The 19,374-nt window shown below is 39.9% G+C and overlaps 1 protein-coding gene across 1 annotated transcript; it reads right to left on the bottom strand.

The window, feature by feature from the left end:
* Positions 1-1,594: 1,594 nt before the first annotated feature.
* LOC125869916 (uncharacterized mitochondrial protein AtMg00860-like) lies at positions 1,595-3,777 on the bottom strand. The gene is made up of 2 exons (XM_049550314.1): positions 3,630-3,777; positions 1,595-2,148 (listed from the first exon to the last, which is right to left on the bottom strand). The coding sequence occupies exons 1-2, from the start codon at positions 3,775-3,777 to the stop codon at positions 1,595-1,597; spliced, it is 702 nt and encodes a 233-aa protein (XP_049406271.1).
* Between the last annotated feature and the right edge of the window lie 15,597 nt (positions 3,778-19,374).

Here is a 19,374-nt window from a genome sequence, read left to right as displayed (position 1 = left end):
TTTTTCTAACATTAAACTTATATTGTCACCTATTTTCTTATATCTTCTTCCTAGATTAGAAAATATTATCTTTATTTTTAATCCGTCATAATTTTCATATGTTTTTTCATCTATTGCGTATTCTTCTTTATTCATTTATAAATTATGTTGTAGTTTATATTCTAAGTTATTTATTTGTATTTCTAGATATAAAATAGTCTTTCTTTGTGCTACTATAGATTTGTGACAAATTCTTGCGAATATATTATTGTTAAGTCTATTTTTCCTATGTTCTAATTCTTGTCGTTTTTCTATAATTATTTCATTAAGTTTTTGTCTATATTCGTTATTCTTGTTATTCATTGTATTTTTAAATATTGAATATATTTATATTCTATTTTAGATATATTATTTATTAATTGATCTAATTTTTTATTATCAGTCTTTGTGATATTAAGTTTTTTATATTCCGGATATAATTTATTTAATTTTCTTCATATTTTTCTTAATTTTCTACTCGTATGTTTCCTGTTGTAGGCAAGCTTTGCTAAGGGAAAATGCCGATCCCATCTGGCACCAAAATCAATAACACAAGCTTGAAACATGTCCTCCAACACCTGAATCGTCTGCTTGGACTGATCATGTGTATGAGGATGGAATGCTATACTCATATCTAACCGAGTACCCAAACCATGCTGCAATGCCTTCCAGAAATGGGCAGTGAACAATAAATCTCAATTAGAGACAATATAAACCGAGACTCCATGCAATCGCACAATCAAACTAATATAAAGCTCTGCTAACTTCTCCACCTAATGCTTCACCCAAACTGGGATGAAATGGACGGACTTGGTCAATCTATCAACAACTACCCAAATAGAGTCATAACCACCCGCGGTGGTAGGCAGTCCCAAAACAAAGTCCATAGTGATCCTCTCCAACTTTCAAGTAGGAATAGGCATCCTCTGAGATATACATCCATCCCGCTGGTCTTCACACTTGACTTATTGACAAGTTAAACACCTCGAAACATAATTTTCAATATCCCTCTTCATACCACACCACAAATAGTGCTGGCTCAGGTCATGATACATATTCTTCGCACTTGGGCTCACAAATTCTACCTCAAATATGCAAGATACTATCATAATCAAGAATATCCTCCTTGGCTTCCGCTCTCATCACCTGGCCTCGAATGAGACATAGTTTCTCGTCATGAAACTGACACTCATGAATCTGTTCAACTAAGGAAGAACGAGGCTCAATAAAATCAATCAAATAACCCGTCTCCTCAAAACCCGCAAATGGATGAGACTGATGGCTAATCTCTCTGAACATTTCTAGCTAATGGTCTCTCCTTCATGCTAATAGCGATAAGACTTTCCATGCTAGAAATCTTCCTACTTAAAGGATCGGTCACCACATTGGCCTTCCCTCGATGGTACAAGATAGTAATGTCATGGTCTTTCAGTAGCTCAAGCCATCTGTGTTGCCTCAAGTTCAGATCTCTCTGACTGAAGATATACTAAAGACTCTGATGATCTATGAAAACCTCATAATAAACTCCATACAGATAATGTCGCCATAGCTTAAGCACAAATACTACGGCTGCCAACTATAAATCGTGGGTAGGGTAGTTCCTCTCATAGGTCTTAAACGCCCCAGAAGCATAAGCAATCACCTTACCCTTCTGCATCCGAAAACCGCCTAACCCGACACCAGAAGCACTGCAATAAACAGTGAAATTCACACCCTCATCGGGTAAAGTCAAAATAGGAGCCGACGTCAACAAAGTCTTGAGCTTTTGAAAGAACTCTTCAAACTCATCAAAACATTGAAAACTCTGATGAGTCAATACACTCAAGGGAGATTCATTAGTAGAGCTCTGCACAAATCGCCGGTAATAGCCCACAAGTCCCACAAAACTCTGGATCTCAGTAACAGATGTAGGTCTAGTCCAACCCCTCACTGCCTCATTCTTGGCTGGATCAACCCGAATACCATCCTTGGACACCACATGTCCCAAAAATGCCACAAAATTGAGCCAAAACTCACACTTCGAGAACTTGGTATGAAGTTTCTCTTCCCTTAATCTCAGAAGTTCTATCCTCAAATGCCGATCGTGATCCTCCTCAGTCTTGGAGTACACTAAGATGTCATCAATGAACACTATATAAAAGGTATTCAGATAAGGTCAGAACACCCCGTTCATAAACTCTCTGAATGCTACAGGGGCGTAAGTCAAAACGAATGACATCAAAGGAAACTCATAGTTCCCACAGCAAGTCCTAAAATCTGTTTATGGGATGCATGATGCCTTAATCTTCAACTGATGATATCCAGATCTCAAATCATTCATATAAAACATAGATGCACCTTGAAGTTGGTCAAAAAAATCATAATACGGGGAAGAGGATACTTGTTCTTCACTATCACTTTGTTCCTTTTGATAATCAATACACATCCTCATGGATCCATCTTTGTTCCTCACAAACAACACATGAGCACCCCATGGAGAAATACTAGGGAAAATAAACACCTTATGCAAATAATCATGCAACTCATCCTTCAATTCATTCAACTATGTTGGAGCCATATGATAAGGTGGAATAGAGATGGGTTTGGTGCCCGAATCCAAATCAATAAAAAAGTCAGTATCCCTATCCGGAGGAACACATGGAAGATTAGTAGGGAACACATCTACACACTTTTGAACTACATTCACAAAATTTATGGGAGGTGGCTCAACAATAGTATCTCGAGAGAAAGCCAAGTAGGACAAACACTCCTATAAACTAATCTTTGAGCTCTAATGAAGGATATAACCTTGCTAGGGTAAAAACCACTAGCACCTGTCCACTCAACTCTTGGGACACCCGACATTGCTAAGGTCACATTCTTAGCATAACAGTCAAGGATAGCTTGATGCGGAGAATGCCAGTCCATACCCAAGATAATATCGAAGTCTACCATTCCCAAAATGATTAGGTCTACCCAAGTATCATACCCAACCAAAGAAATAAGAAAATATCGATACACTTGATTCACCACTAAGGATTCACCCATTAGTGTAGAAACATGAATAGGCACATGCATGCAATCAGGCAACATATCAAACCCAACAATAGAATAAGTAGACATATATGAGCAAGTAGATCACAGATCAAACAGTACAGACGCAAGTCGATGGTAAACTGGGATGATACTTGTGATCATAACAGAAGTTTTAGCGTCAATCCACACTCGAAAAGTATAACATTGGCCATCTCTGATGCCTATAGTCTAATTTGAAACTCTACCTCTACCCTGTAGAGCTGAAGTACCCCTACCAATAGTCCTGCCACCTATATTGAACTAAACTCTTCCTCGACCCCTGGCCGGAGGCACATAATCCCTTGCTAGAGAAGTTGAATAAGAACGCTGAGGTCTTGAATGAGTCTGTAGAAGACATTGACACATCATATGACCTGGATAACCACAAGTAAAGCAAGATCTCGACACATATAACTTCTGATGCGAACCAGATGAACTACCATGGCCACCTCGGCCAGAACCATAGGATACTTGGGCTAATTATCCACTCTCAATTGCTGGCATAGAAGCATGAACTGGCCCACGGTGCTAGAAGGAGCCACTACCTCTATATGAACCTCTGCCTCTAGATGAGGCACTAGAAAACTGACTAGAAGAACGATCCCTCTTGGGCTCCCCAGGGTCCTCTAAAACCATATACTCTGCCTCTTTGGCAAGGCTCAAAATGGACTGGAAAGAAGCCCCTTCTCGAGCTGCCCTGAACATATACGATCTAATAGAGAAAGTCTACCCTCTCATAAATCGGCGAACACTTTCTGCTTCATCCGGCACAATAATCATAGCATGCCCAGAAAGCTCAAAGAAACGGGCCTCATTCACAGTCACCTACAAACTGCCTTAAACCAAGCTCTTAAATCTCAGACGAATCTCCTCTCCCATGCTCTATGAAATGAAGTGGTCATAGAAAGCACTAGAAAACACATCCCATTTTGCCGGAGGGGATCTTACTGTTCTAGACCTAACAAAAGTCCTCCACCACTCTCTAGTGCGACCACGAAACTGAAGTGCAACAGACCGAACACCACAAGAATCCACCATACCTACTACCTCAAGCAACTCATGGCACAAGGTCAAGAACTCATGAACATCCTCTCTCTTACAACTCTGAAACTGGGGTGGTTTCATCATCTAAAACCGGTTACAACATTGTTGATTAGCCATTTTCAAGATAATCTCAGGAGCAATTTTTGCACCAATAATCGGTGTAGGAACCACGTGTGGCTGACCCACCTGAACATGAACACCTGGAGTCTGCTGCTGACCTAGGGTATACGCCTCCGGATAAAGGTTCTCAAACACACCAAGGATCCTCAACAAAGTCTCTTGAAACAATGGAGCTCCGAACTTGAGAGGAACCTGGTCCTCAACAACCTTAACATTTGGCTTAGAAGAAGCCTTTTTAGCTCTACCTCAGCTGGTGCTGCCCCATGGGCACGACCTCTTGCCGATTCTACTCTATGAGCACGACCTCTAGCTCGGTCTGTACCTCTACCCCTAGCTGGGGTCTGCACAACAACATCGTGGAATGCCTCATCTCCACTTTTAAAACAGAAGCTCTGTTCCTCGGCATCTGCCAAAACAGCACGGGACAACTTAACACTAGCGAAGAAAACCACATAGGATAAAAAATGACGAATAAAAAGAAATTTCCTAACAATCTTTGTAGCCTCTTGAAGATAATTACAAATGTCTTCGTACTAATCCTCAAGACTCTACTTAGACTTGGCTTGTACACATGAGACAATGAACCTGGGGCTTTGATACCATTTTGTTAAGACCCAAAAAAGGACGTGATGACACCTATCTTTTCCCACCAAGATAAGTCAGCCTCAATCCAAAACAAAAAAACTGGAAAACGGTAAAAACATAAAAAAGATAAAGTGAAAAACTTATTATTTATTTAAACCCCCAAAATGTGGTTATCACATGTACAAGCCACTAAATACATAAGTGCGGAATTAAAAAATAGATACAAGTCTCAATCTCTGTTTCTCAAACTGAACAAAGTTTAAGAAAAGGATAAAGAGGGGCCGTCGAATGGAAAGAAACTACCTGTTCAAGTCCTTGATGAGCCTCGATGTCATGAGAAGTAGAAAGAGATCACACGGGTCTCAACTTGGAACCTACACAAGTGTAGAAGCAAGAGGTGAGTACTAACAACTTGGTAGTCAACAAGCAACCTACTAAACAAAGCAACTAGCTAGAAATGGAATGCTACTTAAACTTTAACCGAGCCTTCTCAAACTACAAGCTACACAGAAATCATCCCAGACTAGCAATTCTACAATACATGGCTCACAGGCCCAATATTCACAGTTCAATCTTCACAATTCAACAATAGAGAAAATCAAATAAGTCAATCTTAAAGACAAGAAGTTCAGTCACACATAACAAACACATCAATAACAATCCACAAGTAAGTCACACATAAGCATCAAGTGCATCAAGTCACAATGTTAAATCTCTAGCCGATACCAGTTCCCATTGGCTTTATAACACTCACTGACAAAGACTTTGCCATCATAACACTCACCAGCAAAGACCTTGGATAAATAACACTCACCGGGAAATACCTTGGCATAATATTACTCACCGATAAAGACCTCGACATAATAACACTCGCTGGCAAAGACCTTGACATAATAACACTCGCTGGCAAAGACCGCAACATAATAACTCATCACATGTCTCATCGCAACGTTCACACTCAATGCGTACAAGCAATATCACACCACATGGAAGAGACAACAAATAATACAATTCAAGTCCATAAATCATGCTTTCAAGCATATCATCAATCAATCATCAAGGGTCACAATAAGGCAATTTACATTATCATGTTCATCACATAGCCCGTTTTATTTCAACCCATTTTTATTCATTTAGATGGAACAAGTGGACATTTTAAACCCATCACCTTATTCCCATTACACCCAACATGAAATAAACAAAAGAAGCATTCGAATTCAACTAGAACACAAGGTTCAGTAAGCCACTTGCCTTAAATGAATCAACAATCACTCCAATAGCTGAGTCTTCCCCTTTTGGATCACTTCCAAAGTCACACAATATATGCTCAAGCAAGTATTCATAATAAATTTCAAGAAATAACGATACCCACATCATTTTTTCTTGAAAAGTGGGTCAATTAACACAAACCCTATTACAAAAATAAGGTTTTGAATAAAAAGTATAATATTTAAAATCATTACTCAAGGTTTTAGGAACTCCTCCGGAAAAATCATTTCGAAAGAGGACTTGAAATTAGTTCATAAATTCAATTTAGCAAATTCACGGGTTCCTAACGTAAATCCCCAAATTTCTCATTTCAAAAGCTTGAATTGAACACATAAATCGATAAATAATAATGGGTAATTGAAGATTTAGAGTTAAGAATCCTTAACCAAAAAATCTTACTCAAAAACCTAGTCCAAATCGCCTCCCCAAAGATTCCAAAACTAAAAAATGGTAAAATGGGATTGAAACCCCGATTTTAGAAAACATTTTACCCAGGTCTCAAATGCTCATATCGATCGCAAACCAGGGTCAGACAATCACGATAAGTAAGGCAGCCAACTCACTAAAGTTGAACATCGCAATCGCGATAAGACCCACGCAATCACGATGAGGAAGTCTCGCGATGGCAATGACTAAAATGGCCATGCACTAGAACCAGAAACCAACCAAACTCAAAATTATCAAAAGGACCCTCGAGATTCGTTTAGAGCCCTGTACACACCAACCAAATTTGCAAATAATTTAAACTTGATGTTCTGGACTCAATGGAACCATGAAAAAATGAATCTGAGGTCTCCTTGACTCGACATCCGTGAAAATTACAAGAAACTAACTCACGCCTAAGAAGGCAAAAACACGCTCGAGACCTCTGAAAAATTAGTCAAGACATCAACTAGGCCTAAAATCATTCTCCGAGTCCAACAGAATTCTCGAATTTCCGATTTAAGTATTTGAACCGCAAATGTTGACCGTTGTCAACCCATAGGCTAAAATTCAATAATATCACAACCTAGGACCTTAAATTCTCAAAAAGACTTAGAAATTAAAACCGATGACTCTCATGGATCATATTTCACATTTTAGGATTGATGGAATTGACAAAATTTCATTTCAACACTCGAAACTCCAAAAGACACCGAAAACCACTTTCTTAACAACTTAGCCTTTCAAACTCAAAACTTACAAAAAATCTCAATTTTTAACTCAAAGTTCAAAACCAACTTTTTAAACCTAATCATGGCAAACTCAGGGTCACTATCGGGAGGGAAGAATGGAAATTTCCATGGAAAAACCAAAAATGACCGACTGAGTCATTACATTATTGCCACTAAAAACCATATTCGTCCTCGAACATTAGGCAAAAAGAAGTACATGGAGCTTCGAAAATCTGAGGATATCTAGCACGCATATCAGACTCTACCTCTTAATTTGACTCACCGACTTAACGATGCTTACACTAACCTCATTAAAGCAATCTCTTTGGTCCTTTGTTTCTGGACCTGTCTATCCAAGATGGCTATAGAATCCTCCTCAAATGATAAGTCTGGACCCAACTCAATTGACTGAAGGGAAAGTACATGGGACTAATTCGACGCGTACATTCGAAGAATGGATACATGAAACACAAGATGCACAACTGACAAGATAGGTAGAAAGGACAACTTATAGGCCAACTCTCCCACACGACCCAAAATCTCAAAGGGTCCAATGAATCTAGGTCTAAGCTTTCCTTTCTTTCCAAACCTCATCACACGGTTCATGGGTGACACTCAAAGCCAAACATAATCACCCTCCTTGAACATTAGGGCTCAAACTCTCCAATCCTCATAAATCTTCTATAGACTTTGGGCTATTAATAGTCTACCCTGGATCATACGAACCTGCTCCATAGCATCTCTAAGCAAGTTTGTATCCAATGAGTCAATCTCAACTGAATCAAGCCATCCGATTAGATATCTACACTGTCTGCCATACAACACCTCAAAAGGGGCCATCTGAATACTGGAATGATAACTGTTGTTGTAGGCAAACTCTGCTAAGGGTAAATGTCAATCCCATTTGGCACCAAAATTAGTAACACCAACTCAAATCATGTCCTCCAACACCTGAATCATCTGCTTGAACTGACCATATGTCTGAGGATTGAAGGTTTTACTCATATATAGCCTATTACCCAAACCATGTTGTAAAGCGCTCTAGAAATGGGACGTGAACAGTGAACCTTGATCAGAGACAATAGAACTGAGACTCCATGCAATCGTACAATCTGACTGATATGAAGCTCACTAACTTTTTGGTCGTATACTTCACCCGAACTGGGATGAAATGGGTGGAATTGGTGAACTTATCAGCAACCACCCAAATGGAGTCATAACCACCCATGGTGGTAGGTAGTTCCACAACAAAGTCCATAGTGATCCTCCCCTTCTTCAATGTAGGAATAAGCATTCTCAGAGATATACCTCGAGGCCTCTGGTGCTCACACTTGACCTTTTGACAAATCAAATACCTCGAAATAAAATCTGTAATATCCCTATTCATACCACACCACTAATAGTGCTAGCTTTGGACATCTTCTCCCTTGCCTATGGCCTATGGGAAATCCCTCAATCTATGATAAGTCTTACCATATCAAAAACATCCACCAGTACCAACCATACACTCTTCCGAATGGTTCTCACCATACTTTGACAAGCGGAAAGACACCATACACTAGAAACACCGCCTTGTGACTTAGAGCTTGGTGCCCTATCCTTTTTAAACTTTTGTACTTGGGCACTAGTAGAAGATGGGGCAGAACTAGAATACCTTTGAAAAAATTGAGTTTGACTATCATCTCCTCATTTATGATAAGGAGCAGTACATACTATATGTCTTAGCCCTCTTAGTCTCTCTAGTACTCTCCTTAAGATTTTCCTCCTCAATCTGTTAAGCATGAGTAATCAAATGCGAGACGTCCATATCCTTGATCAATATTGTAGTCCTACAGTCATTCACAACCCTCTTTGAAACACCAGAAGCAAACTCACTCAACGGGCCTCAGAGTTGGCCACCTTATTCGAAGAATACTTTGAGAGTTAAGTAAACTTAGTATACTCCTTCATTGTCATGTTACCTTGTCTCAGATTTATGAACTATTGAAACTTGGCCTCTCTCCTATCTAGAGGGAAGAACATGTATAGAAAAGAACATTAAAAGTTTCCCAGTCCAATGTGCCTACATCACCAACACTCTTCTCTTCCACTTTTTGTATCTAATCTAGGCCACTCTCGTCAACTGATAAGCAACAAAATTTTCATTCCCGAGTAGAGTGACATACATAATCTCAATAATCTTCTAAATGCCCCCAATTAACTCTTGAGGATCATCATCTACCTTAGAGCCATGAAACTCTGGAGGGTTTATCCAATTGAAGTCCAAGACTCTAGTTGCATTCATACCAACATTTGAGCACTCGGGGCCACAACTTCCCAATTGGCCTGAGTAGTCATAGCTTGTGCTAGCACTTGGAAAATAGCACTAAATTAGCATGAGTGACCCTTTCAACCAAAAGGTCAGCTAGAGTTTGAGGTGCTTATTGCTCCTCATCTATTTTCTTCTACATAGGTTATTCTAGGAGGCTTGATGTTGAAAACGTGTAAAACATAAATTAGAAGGAACTTTATAGAGTTGCACTCTCTCCAAGACTAAGAGAATGAAAGAAGTGAAGTATTTCCTAAAACATTTCATAGCCTCTCATTCATAGATGTGGCGTGCTTCACACTCATGAACAAGACTTTACTTAATCCGACTTTCATACACACTAAGACACTTGAACCTGATACTCTGATACCAACTTTTCACACCCTAAGACTTTCTTCTAGATGCGACACTCTTCTTAGAGCCACAAGTGACCCCAAATTAACCTCTTGAAATGCAAATAAATGTCACTAAGATTAACAAATCAACAACTGGAAAGGGGAAGATAACTAGAAAATATCTGTTTAAACAAAATTGAAATCGCCAAATATCTAAGAACATATTAGCAGAATCTAACTGAACGGCTAGAAAAACCTTTACTTATGTCCATTGTTAATACAAACCCTAGCTAACTCCAAAGATAAAGGGGTTGTCTTCAGAAAATGAGGAATCAACGAAAGCTTCCACAATGCTGACTGGATCTGTACATACTGTGAGCTAGATTTTCTGCATCTAGACCTAATATTATAAGACAATATAGGTAGAAAGTGTGCGGTCAGTACTTTGAATGCACCAAATATGGGGAATATATATAGTATGTCACACCCCGAGGCTACCCCCTTGACGTAACACGAGACCTAGGATCACGAATGACCCCAAGATAACCCTTAGTCTGGCATATCATAAGCATACTGAAAATACTGAATAAGACATACTATGCGGAAGCTAAACAATGGATAACTGGAAAATGGGGAATATTCAACTAGTCTGAATGTATAAAACATACTAAGAGTTTAATAACACTGAAAGATCAATCTTAACAAGTACAGCTGACACTACTACTATGTCTAAAAAAAGCCTCTAACTGAGTTGAGTTGCTAGGAAATGTCCCCCGGCTAACTCTAACAAAGTTGAAATCTAAATAAAAAGACTAAAATGAAAGCATGTCTATTGCCCTCGAAATATGAGGACTCACTGAAGCTGCTGAGTGTGGATCAAAAATTGATCTAAGCGTGATCTGGATGCTGAGTACCTAAACCTACATCATAAAAGGATATAGCTCAGAGTATGTGTTAGTACTTTGAATGTACTGAGCATGCATGATATATATAATAAGTTGAAAAAACATATATAAGCTTAAAAAAGGCATACTTGAGCAATATTGTAAACTGAGTAAGAATGTAAATACTGAAAGGATAACTGAATGTAGTGACCAAGTGCTAATCATGAACATGACATGCTAAATTGAATACTAAAGTATATACTGAAAACCTGGTCAAATGAACAAAGAGTCTAACTGTTGGAGCTACAATTAACCAATATAAAACCACGTAAGCTAAGTGTGTAGTCCGATGTTTACGCCCCATTGAGAGGACCCAATATACCTTGCCAGGGGTATAAATGCATGACTGACGTGATCACTAATTCTCATGCCCAACAAAGAGGACTTATACTCCTACGAGGGCACATAGTTCTGGGACTAAGATGGTACGTTGAACCCTTGTCCAACTCGGTGCTAAGTCTACTCTAAACTGAATATGTATATGACTGTAATGTAAATGAAATACTGACATGCAAATCTGGGAATGCAACATTTATATACTAATAATGTAACATTCAAAACAGGAGCATGATTATCCGGTTAACTAACCTAACAAGTGTAATTCATGAACTAAGAAAATCTACACAACTAGGGTTCTGAGTTTCATGCAAGGAACTAAACAAACTTTCCAAGAAACATGCTATTTCGATTTACGATACTACAATAACTAAATCACAGTAAATATCTAAGGTTTTAGAAACCCTAAGTCTAAACATGATATAGAGAATCAAGGAACTGACTGAATTCTAGGGACCTAGTGGATGAAAGGAACCCACTAGTTAAATTCCACATACCTGGTGACAAAATTCATGGAGAAATCATTCGATTTCGGGTTTGAAACTTGAAGAACATTGTTGCTTGTTCTTGCGAAGTTTGTTTGACATTTTCCTTTTCTTTTTGCTCCAAGTTTGGAAGATTTTTGGAGAATGAGGGTTCTGGGTAAGTCTGACTAATTTATTAGGCTTAGATTGAGTAAAACGACGTATTTTAGCCATTAAATGATGTAGTTTAGGGGCCTCAATGCATAGGAAAATGACCTAAATGACCCTAACTTCAAAGTTGATGAAGGCCATCCACGAAGGGACCTACAGACCTTTATTTGGACTACCAACTGTCATCCGTGGTCGTGGTTCGTTGTCTGCCCGACAAGGCTTCACTAAAATGAGTATAACTTTTTACTCAAAGCTGAGATTTTAGCAAACTTGGTGGCATTGGAAAGAGGATTAAATTATATTTAATTTGATAGGTCATGGGCCACCTTATTAATTTTATGCTAAAAGATATGACTGTTTAAAGTTGACCCAACAACCAAGGCTGCTGACCCTCACCTATGGTCTGTAGGTCCAACCACAGACCATACTGGTCGACCGTGGGTGGGATTAGAGACCATCAATATTTGCGTCTTAACAATGGAACCTCACCTACGGTCTGTGGTTCTACCTACGGTCCATCTGTGGTTCCGTCGGTACTAGCACCAGTTTTTTTGAAAACTAAAATTTTATCCATTTTGAGGTCTGAGGTGTTACATTATCTCCCCTTTGGAAACATTCGTCCTTGAATGAATTCTAAACAAGCTGAGTATTGAGGGTAGGAGCTGCAATCCTTACCACTAAGTACTAGAAACTAATATCTAATCAAACTGAGTTTAAGAAGATGGAAATATTGCTGAAATGCAAGAACAATTGAAGGAACGTTATACTAAGACTGAATTTACGCAAGAGTAAATTGAGGGACTAGGTAGGAACTATTACCTCAAGCTGAAACAGAATCAAAAGGAAAGAGATGAGGATACTTGGCCTTCATGGCTACTTCTGCTTCCCAAGTAGCTCCATCTACGGACTGGCTCCTTTACAAAACCTTCACTGAAACGACTTTTTTCTTTCTCAACCTATGAACCTTACGGTCAAGAAACTCTACTGGTACCTTTTCATAAGTGAGACTATCCTTCACATCCATACTATCTAATGGTACTATTGATGCCGGATCACCGGACACTTCTTTAACAAGGAAATGTGATAGACTGGATGAACCACTGCTAGTTCTGCTGGCAACTCTAACTCATAAGCCACATCACCAACCCTTTTCATGATTCTGTAAGCTCCTATATATCTAGGATTGAGCTTTCCTTTCTTGCCAAATCTCATCACCCCTTTCATAGGTAACACCTTCAGGAAAACCCAATCATCAATTTCAAACTCTAAGTCCCTTCTTCTCACAGCTGCATAGGACTTCTAACGACTCTGGGCTGTCTTTAGTCTATCTATAATGAGATGTACTTTTTCCATAGCCTCATGAACCGAATCTGGCCCAATAAATGCTACTTCACCTACTTCAAACCAACCAATCGGGGACCTGCGTCTACGCCCATATAGTGCCTCATACGAGGCCATCTTAATACTATTATGGAAGCTATTATTATAAGAGAACTCAATGAGGGGTAGGTGATCATCCTAACTTCCCTTGTAATCGATCGCGCAAGCTCTCAACATATCCTCTAAGGTCTGAATGGTACGTTCTGCCTGACCATCCATCTGCGGATTAAATGTTGTACTGAAATTTACCTGAGTACCAAGATCTTTCTAAAATGATTTCCAGAAATGAGAGGTAAACTGAGGACCCCTATCTGAGATGATAGACAAGGGAACCCCATGCAACCTGACTATCTCATGGATGTAGAGTTTGGCGTAGTCCTCTGTTGAATCTGTAGTCTTGACAGCCAAGAAGTGATCGTATATAGTAACTCTGTCCACTATCACCCAAATGGAGTCATGTTGTCTTCGAGTACGAGGTAAACCCATAATGAAGTCCATGTTTATAACTTCCCAATTCCATGTAGGAATTTTAATCTGTTGAGTCATACCTCCTGGTTTTTGATGTTTTACCTTAACTTGTTGACAATTTGGATACTTAGCCGCAAAGTCTGTTATGTCCCTCTTCATACAGTTCCACCAAAAGACTTTCCGTAGATCATGGTACATCTTAGTGGCACCTAGATGAATGGAATACCTGGAGTTATGAGCTTTTGTAAGGATCTGCTGTCTAAACTCACCCACATTAAGAACACACAAACGACCTTAGTAACAAAGCACACTATCTCCCTCTTGGGAGAAAACCTCAACTTTTTGGTGAAGAACTGCACCTTTCAACTGAAGTAATATAGGATCACTATCCTATTTTTCCTTTACCTCCACTATAAATGAAGATTCTGATCCATTCTGAACTATCACCGAAATATCTGAAGTTTTCGTAAGGCAAACTCCTGAGCGAGGAAGACGGTGAACATCTTTGGCTAGCTCTTCTGTTTCTTCCTGAACATGTGCTACACTACCCATAGAAAACTTGTTGAGAGAATCAGCCACTACATTGGCCTTACCCGGATGGTAAAGTACATTCTTGTCATAGTCCTTTAGGAATTCAAGCCATCTCTTCTGACGAAGATTCAACTCGTTCTGGGTGAACACACATTGGAGGCTCTTATGATCTATGAATACACCAACATGAACACCATACAAGTAGTGTCTCCAAATCTTAGGGGCAAATACTATGGCTGCAAGCTCGAGGTCATGAGTCAGGTAGTTCTTCTCAAGGACCTTAAGCTGTCTAGAAGCATACACTATTACCTTACCTTACTGCATCAACACACAACCTAGGTCGACCCTAGATGCATCACAATAAATCACATAACCATCTGAACCATCTGGTAGGGTCAAGACCGGAGCTGTCGTCAACCTAGTGTTCAGTTTTGAGAAGCTTTCTCACACTCATCTTACCACTGAAACTTGACCTTTTTCTGAGTTAACCTAGTCAATAGGGAAGCTATGGATGAAAATCCTTCAACAAATCTCCAGTATTAACCGATCGGACCCAAGAAACTTCTGATATTTGTCAGAGGTGGGTTTGGGACAGTGTTGTACTGCCTCAATTTTCTGTGAATCCACTCGGATCCCTTCGGTGGATACCACATGACCAAGGAAAGTGACATACTATAACTAGAATTCACATATACTAAACTTAGCGAATAACTGGTGATCCTTGAGAGTTTGTAGAACAACTCTCAGATGAGTCACATGCTCTTCCTCATTTCGAGATAAATAATGATATCATCAATAAAGACGATGACAAACAAGTCCAAATACTATTTGAACACCCTATTCATTAAATCCATGAAAGCTACAGGAGCATTTGTTAGTCCAAATTACATAAGTACAAATTCATAATGACCATACTGAGTTCTAAAATCTGTCTTCAAAATGTTACTATCTTTGACTCTGAGCTGATAGCCGGATCTGAGGTCTATCTTAGAAAAGTAACTAGCACCTTGAATATGGTCAAACAAGTCATCAATGTTGGGGATGAGATACTTATTCTTGATTTTGACTTTGTTCAACTCCCGATAGTCAATGCGCATTTTAAGGGAACCACCTTCTTTTTCACCAACAACACTAGAGCACCCCATGGAGAGATACTAGGTATGATGAAGCCCTTATCTAAAAGGTCTTTCAAATACTCTTTCAATTTCTTAAGCTCGGCTGGAGCCATTCTGTAAGGTGGAATCGGAATGGGATGAGTATCTGGAAAGAGATTTATTCTCAAGTCGATTTCCCTTTCGGGAAGAAGTCCAGGGAGATCTTTTGGAAACACTTTTGGAAACTCATTTACTAACGGTACTGACTCAAGAGTTGGGGTTTCGAAGTTTGAATCCTTAAACCGAACAAGATGATAGATATACCCTTTGGAAATCATTTTTCTGGCCTTAAGGTAAGAGATGAATCGACCTATATGCACTGAGTTACTACCCTTTAACTCTAAGACTGTCTTGTTTGGAAACTGAAACCGAACGATCCTAGTTCTACAATCAACTGAGGCATAACATAAATGTAACAAAATCCATGCCTAGAATGACATCAAAATCTACCATTTCTAACTCTACAAGATTTGCTGAGGTAACTTTTTGAGAGACTGTGATAAGGAAATTTCTGTATACCCATCTAGCTATGACTGGGTCACCAACTCGAGTAGAGATTGAGAAGGATTCTGAGAGTGTTTCTGGACTGACACCAATGTTTACTACTATATTAGGAGTTACAAAAGACAATGTAGCCCTTAGATCTAACAATGCATAAATATCTAAATGAAAGACTCGTAATGTACTAGTGACCACATCAAGAGAATGTGTTTGGTCCTAGCGAGCTTGGAGAGCATACAACTTGTTTTGGCCTTGACCATCACCTATACCAGATGAAACACCCTGCTGAGTTGGGTGACTTGCTGGTGCCGCTGGAGCTGTAGAATGAGCCCTATTGTTGTTACCTCCTTGCCCATGACTGGAAGAAGGGAAATCCTTCAACCTATGGCCAGACTAACCACACCCAAAACACCTTTCCTTTCCTGCAAGACACTTTCCCGGATGGTTCTCACCACACTTTGGAGAAGTTGGGTAAGTCATGTTACCTGAAGCACTCCCTTGAGAGTTAGAGCATGATACACTACCTTTCTGATCCTGTCGAAACCTGAGGGATGGATCACTAGCTGATGAAGGTGCTGGGGCTATAGACTTCTGCTGAAACTGTGAGCGATGCCCACCGTCCGACTTGTGTTGTGAGTATTCATAGTTTCCTGTGCTAGCCTTTTAATTATCCTTCGCCAATTCCTTAAGCGTATCTCACTCAACCTACTCAACCTGTTGAGCATGACTCATTAGTCTGGAGATATCCATATCCCCTAGAAGCATAGCATTCCTGCACACAGTCTTCACTAGATCAGATACCCCAAACAAGAACTTACTCATTTGTGTCCTTAGATTGGCAACCATATGTGGAGCATACCTGGAGAGTTGAGTGAACTTCAGTCCATATTCTTGGACCGATATAGATCCTTGCTTCAAGTTCATTAACTCTTGTGCCTTAGCTTCTCTCAACTCTCTTAGGAAGAACCTGTCTAGAAAAGGTCCAATGAAACAATACCAAGTCACATGCGCTGCATATGCACCCCTGTTATCCTTCCACTGAGTGAACCAGATATGATCCACACCCTTAAGTTGATAGGATGCGAACTCAACACTCTCAGTTCCAGTCACTTGCATTACTCAAACAATTTTCTTGACCTCATCAGTAAAGTTCTGTGGGTCTTCACCAACCTTCGACCCTAGAAACTCTGGTAGATTCATCCGAAAAAAGTCTTGAACCCTAGATGTAGCTGATCCACCATTAATGTTACTAGGAATCGGGACCTGATAATTATTCTGATTGGCCATACTGTGAGGCAAGAGCTGGATTGCATTCCAAAATTCTACATTCGTAACCTCATGGTTCGGTACTGGAGGAGATGAGTTAGCATTGAGTGCATTAGGATTCCGTGCGTTAGCTCTATTAGAAGGAAAGATCTGTAACGCATAACGACAAATTAGAAAGGATAAGTTGGACCATACCCACGCACTAAAAGAATCCAAAGAAAGTGATATTTTTCTTAAAACACTTCATAGCCTCCCTCTAATAGATGTGGTGCACTTCACACCCATGAAAGAGAATCTAGTTAGTGCGGCTTTTAGACATCCTAGGACTCTCAAACCTAATGCTCTGATACCAAGTTTGTCACGCCCCGAGGTTACCCCTTGATGTAACACAAGACCTAGGATCACGAATGACCCCAAGCTAACCTTGAGTTTGTCATATCATAAGAATACTAAAAATACAGAATAAGACAAATACTATGCTGAAGCTTGATGAGTCCACAAATTGGACTCATTTTGGGCTATATTTTAATAGAAATTGTGTCCTCAAATGCTTATTTTATCTCCATATATGATGAAAACCCTTAAGTTTCAGGTATTTGAAGATTGAAGGAAAGCATGGATACTACTTCGCAAAAAGGAACGAAAAAGCTGAAAAGAACGAGAAAATGAAGGCTTGAAGATCGCCGAGTCCACTTGGTGAATTGCCGAAGGGTTTCACTTCGCCTTTTGTTCCAGTGTGCTGAGCCTGATGGAAATAATCAAATCGGCAGAACAAGGGAGTAGTCGGTGCATCGCCGAGAAGTTCCACGAAGCAATACTATATCACCCAATGACCCAGAGCACGACGATGCCGAAGGATGGTGCAAGATGGCAATGAAAAACACAAAAGGGCAAATCGCCGAGTTGATCGGCGATTCCGACTAATGTCACCGAATGATCTATCGCAACACAAATTTTTGAAAACTATAAATACTCGTTGAGAGTTATAGATTTTATAATCATTCGACAGTATCATATTCTTAATATAACTTTTAGTACTTTTATTTTTGCTCTGAGTTTGGAGAGGGTTTTTGAAACTTGAAGAAGAAAATGGTTTCATCTCCAAAGACTTGGACTTGGGTCTCTTTGATTCTTCACTCTTGGCCTAAAACAAGACTTAAATCTTCATACCCTTTTGAGGCCAATAACCTAACATTAATGGCCACCATGTCATGGGAGGTGTTGGAGCCATCCGTTTATCCCCAGCCAAGGGAAATGTAGTGTTCCACATAACGAGCACCATGTTGCAACTCTTGCAACTAAAGGGACTTTTTAGCGGATTGGCTCATGAGGATCCTCACTAGCATCTTCGAAACTTCGTAGATGTGTCTGGACCATTCTCGTTCAAAAACATCTCTCAGGAGTCGGTCCGGTTAAGGCTATTCCCTTTCTCATTGATGGGAGAGGCTTGCAAGTGGCTAGCCGAGCTACCACGTGAATCAATCACCTGTTGGGAGGAGTTGGTAACCACATTTCAAGTGCGATTTTTCCCTCTTTCAAAGATGATGTCGCTGCGTGATAGCATCCAGAGCTTTAAACGTCTAGAAGGTGAGCTTCTACACGAAACTTGGCTAAGGTTCAAAAAGTTGGTGCTACAATGCCCAACCCATGGTTTTCCGGACAACGTACTACTTCAATACTTTTACTGGAATTTGGATTCGGTAAACAAAGGTGTTGCTGACCAAATCTCGCCTAGAGGCTTAATGCAGTAGCCGTATGCAGTAGCAACCAAGGTTTTAGATGGTATGACAACCATCAACAGAGCATGGTACACTCGTGAGGACTAAGTTTCCCCTCTCACTTTCAAGCTATCCAAAGAGCAGATTGAGAAAGACAATGAGAGAGACCAGAACATGGCCAACATCATGAAACAACTTGATATTCTATCCAAAAATGTCATGGGGGCCGGTGCCCCTAGTGTCAACGCTGTGGGGGTCGGGGGAACTAATCCTGAGGAAATGAAGTTTGAGACCTTGTATAACGAGGAGGTAAACTATTTGGCCAACCAAGGCAGTGGCTACTGCTCAAATGACCCAAGGCAGGGTGGAAACCAAAGTTGAGCTAGAGTCGAAGGTTGGAAAGACCGGGATCATGAATAGAGGGACTGTAATCCAAATTGGAAGGATGGATAGAAGGATAGATACGTGCCTCCCCATGAACGCTAGAAACCAAAGGATTCAGTCAGTGGTAGGTCTGAGGATATGCTCTCATGCATCCTGAACAAAGTTGAAGG

This window comes from Solanum stenotomum, chromosome 7 (assembly GCF_019186545.1).
Source record: "Solanum stenotomum isolate F172 chromosome 7, ASM1918654v1, whole genome shotgun sequence".
Classification (NCBI taxonomy): Eukaryota; Viridiplantae; Streptophyta; class Magnoliopsida; order Solanales; family Solanaceae; genus Solanum; species Solanum stenotomum.
The sequence above is the reverse complement of the archived record's forward strand: the minus strand, read 5'-3'. Positions and strand labels throughout refer to the sequence as shown.

Coding starts and splice junctions, on each gene's coding strand:
- LOC125869916 (XM_049550314.1), bottom strand. CDS start 3,777: ATGTTCAGGGCAGCTCGAGAAGGGGCTTCTTTCCAGTCCATTTTGAGC. Junction 2,149..3,629: donor TGCCTCATCTAGAGGCAGAG/GTTCATATAGAG, acceptor CCTTTTATATAG/TGTTCATTGATGACATCTTA.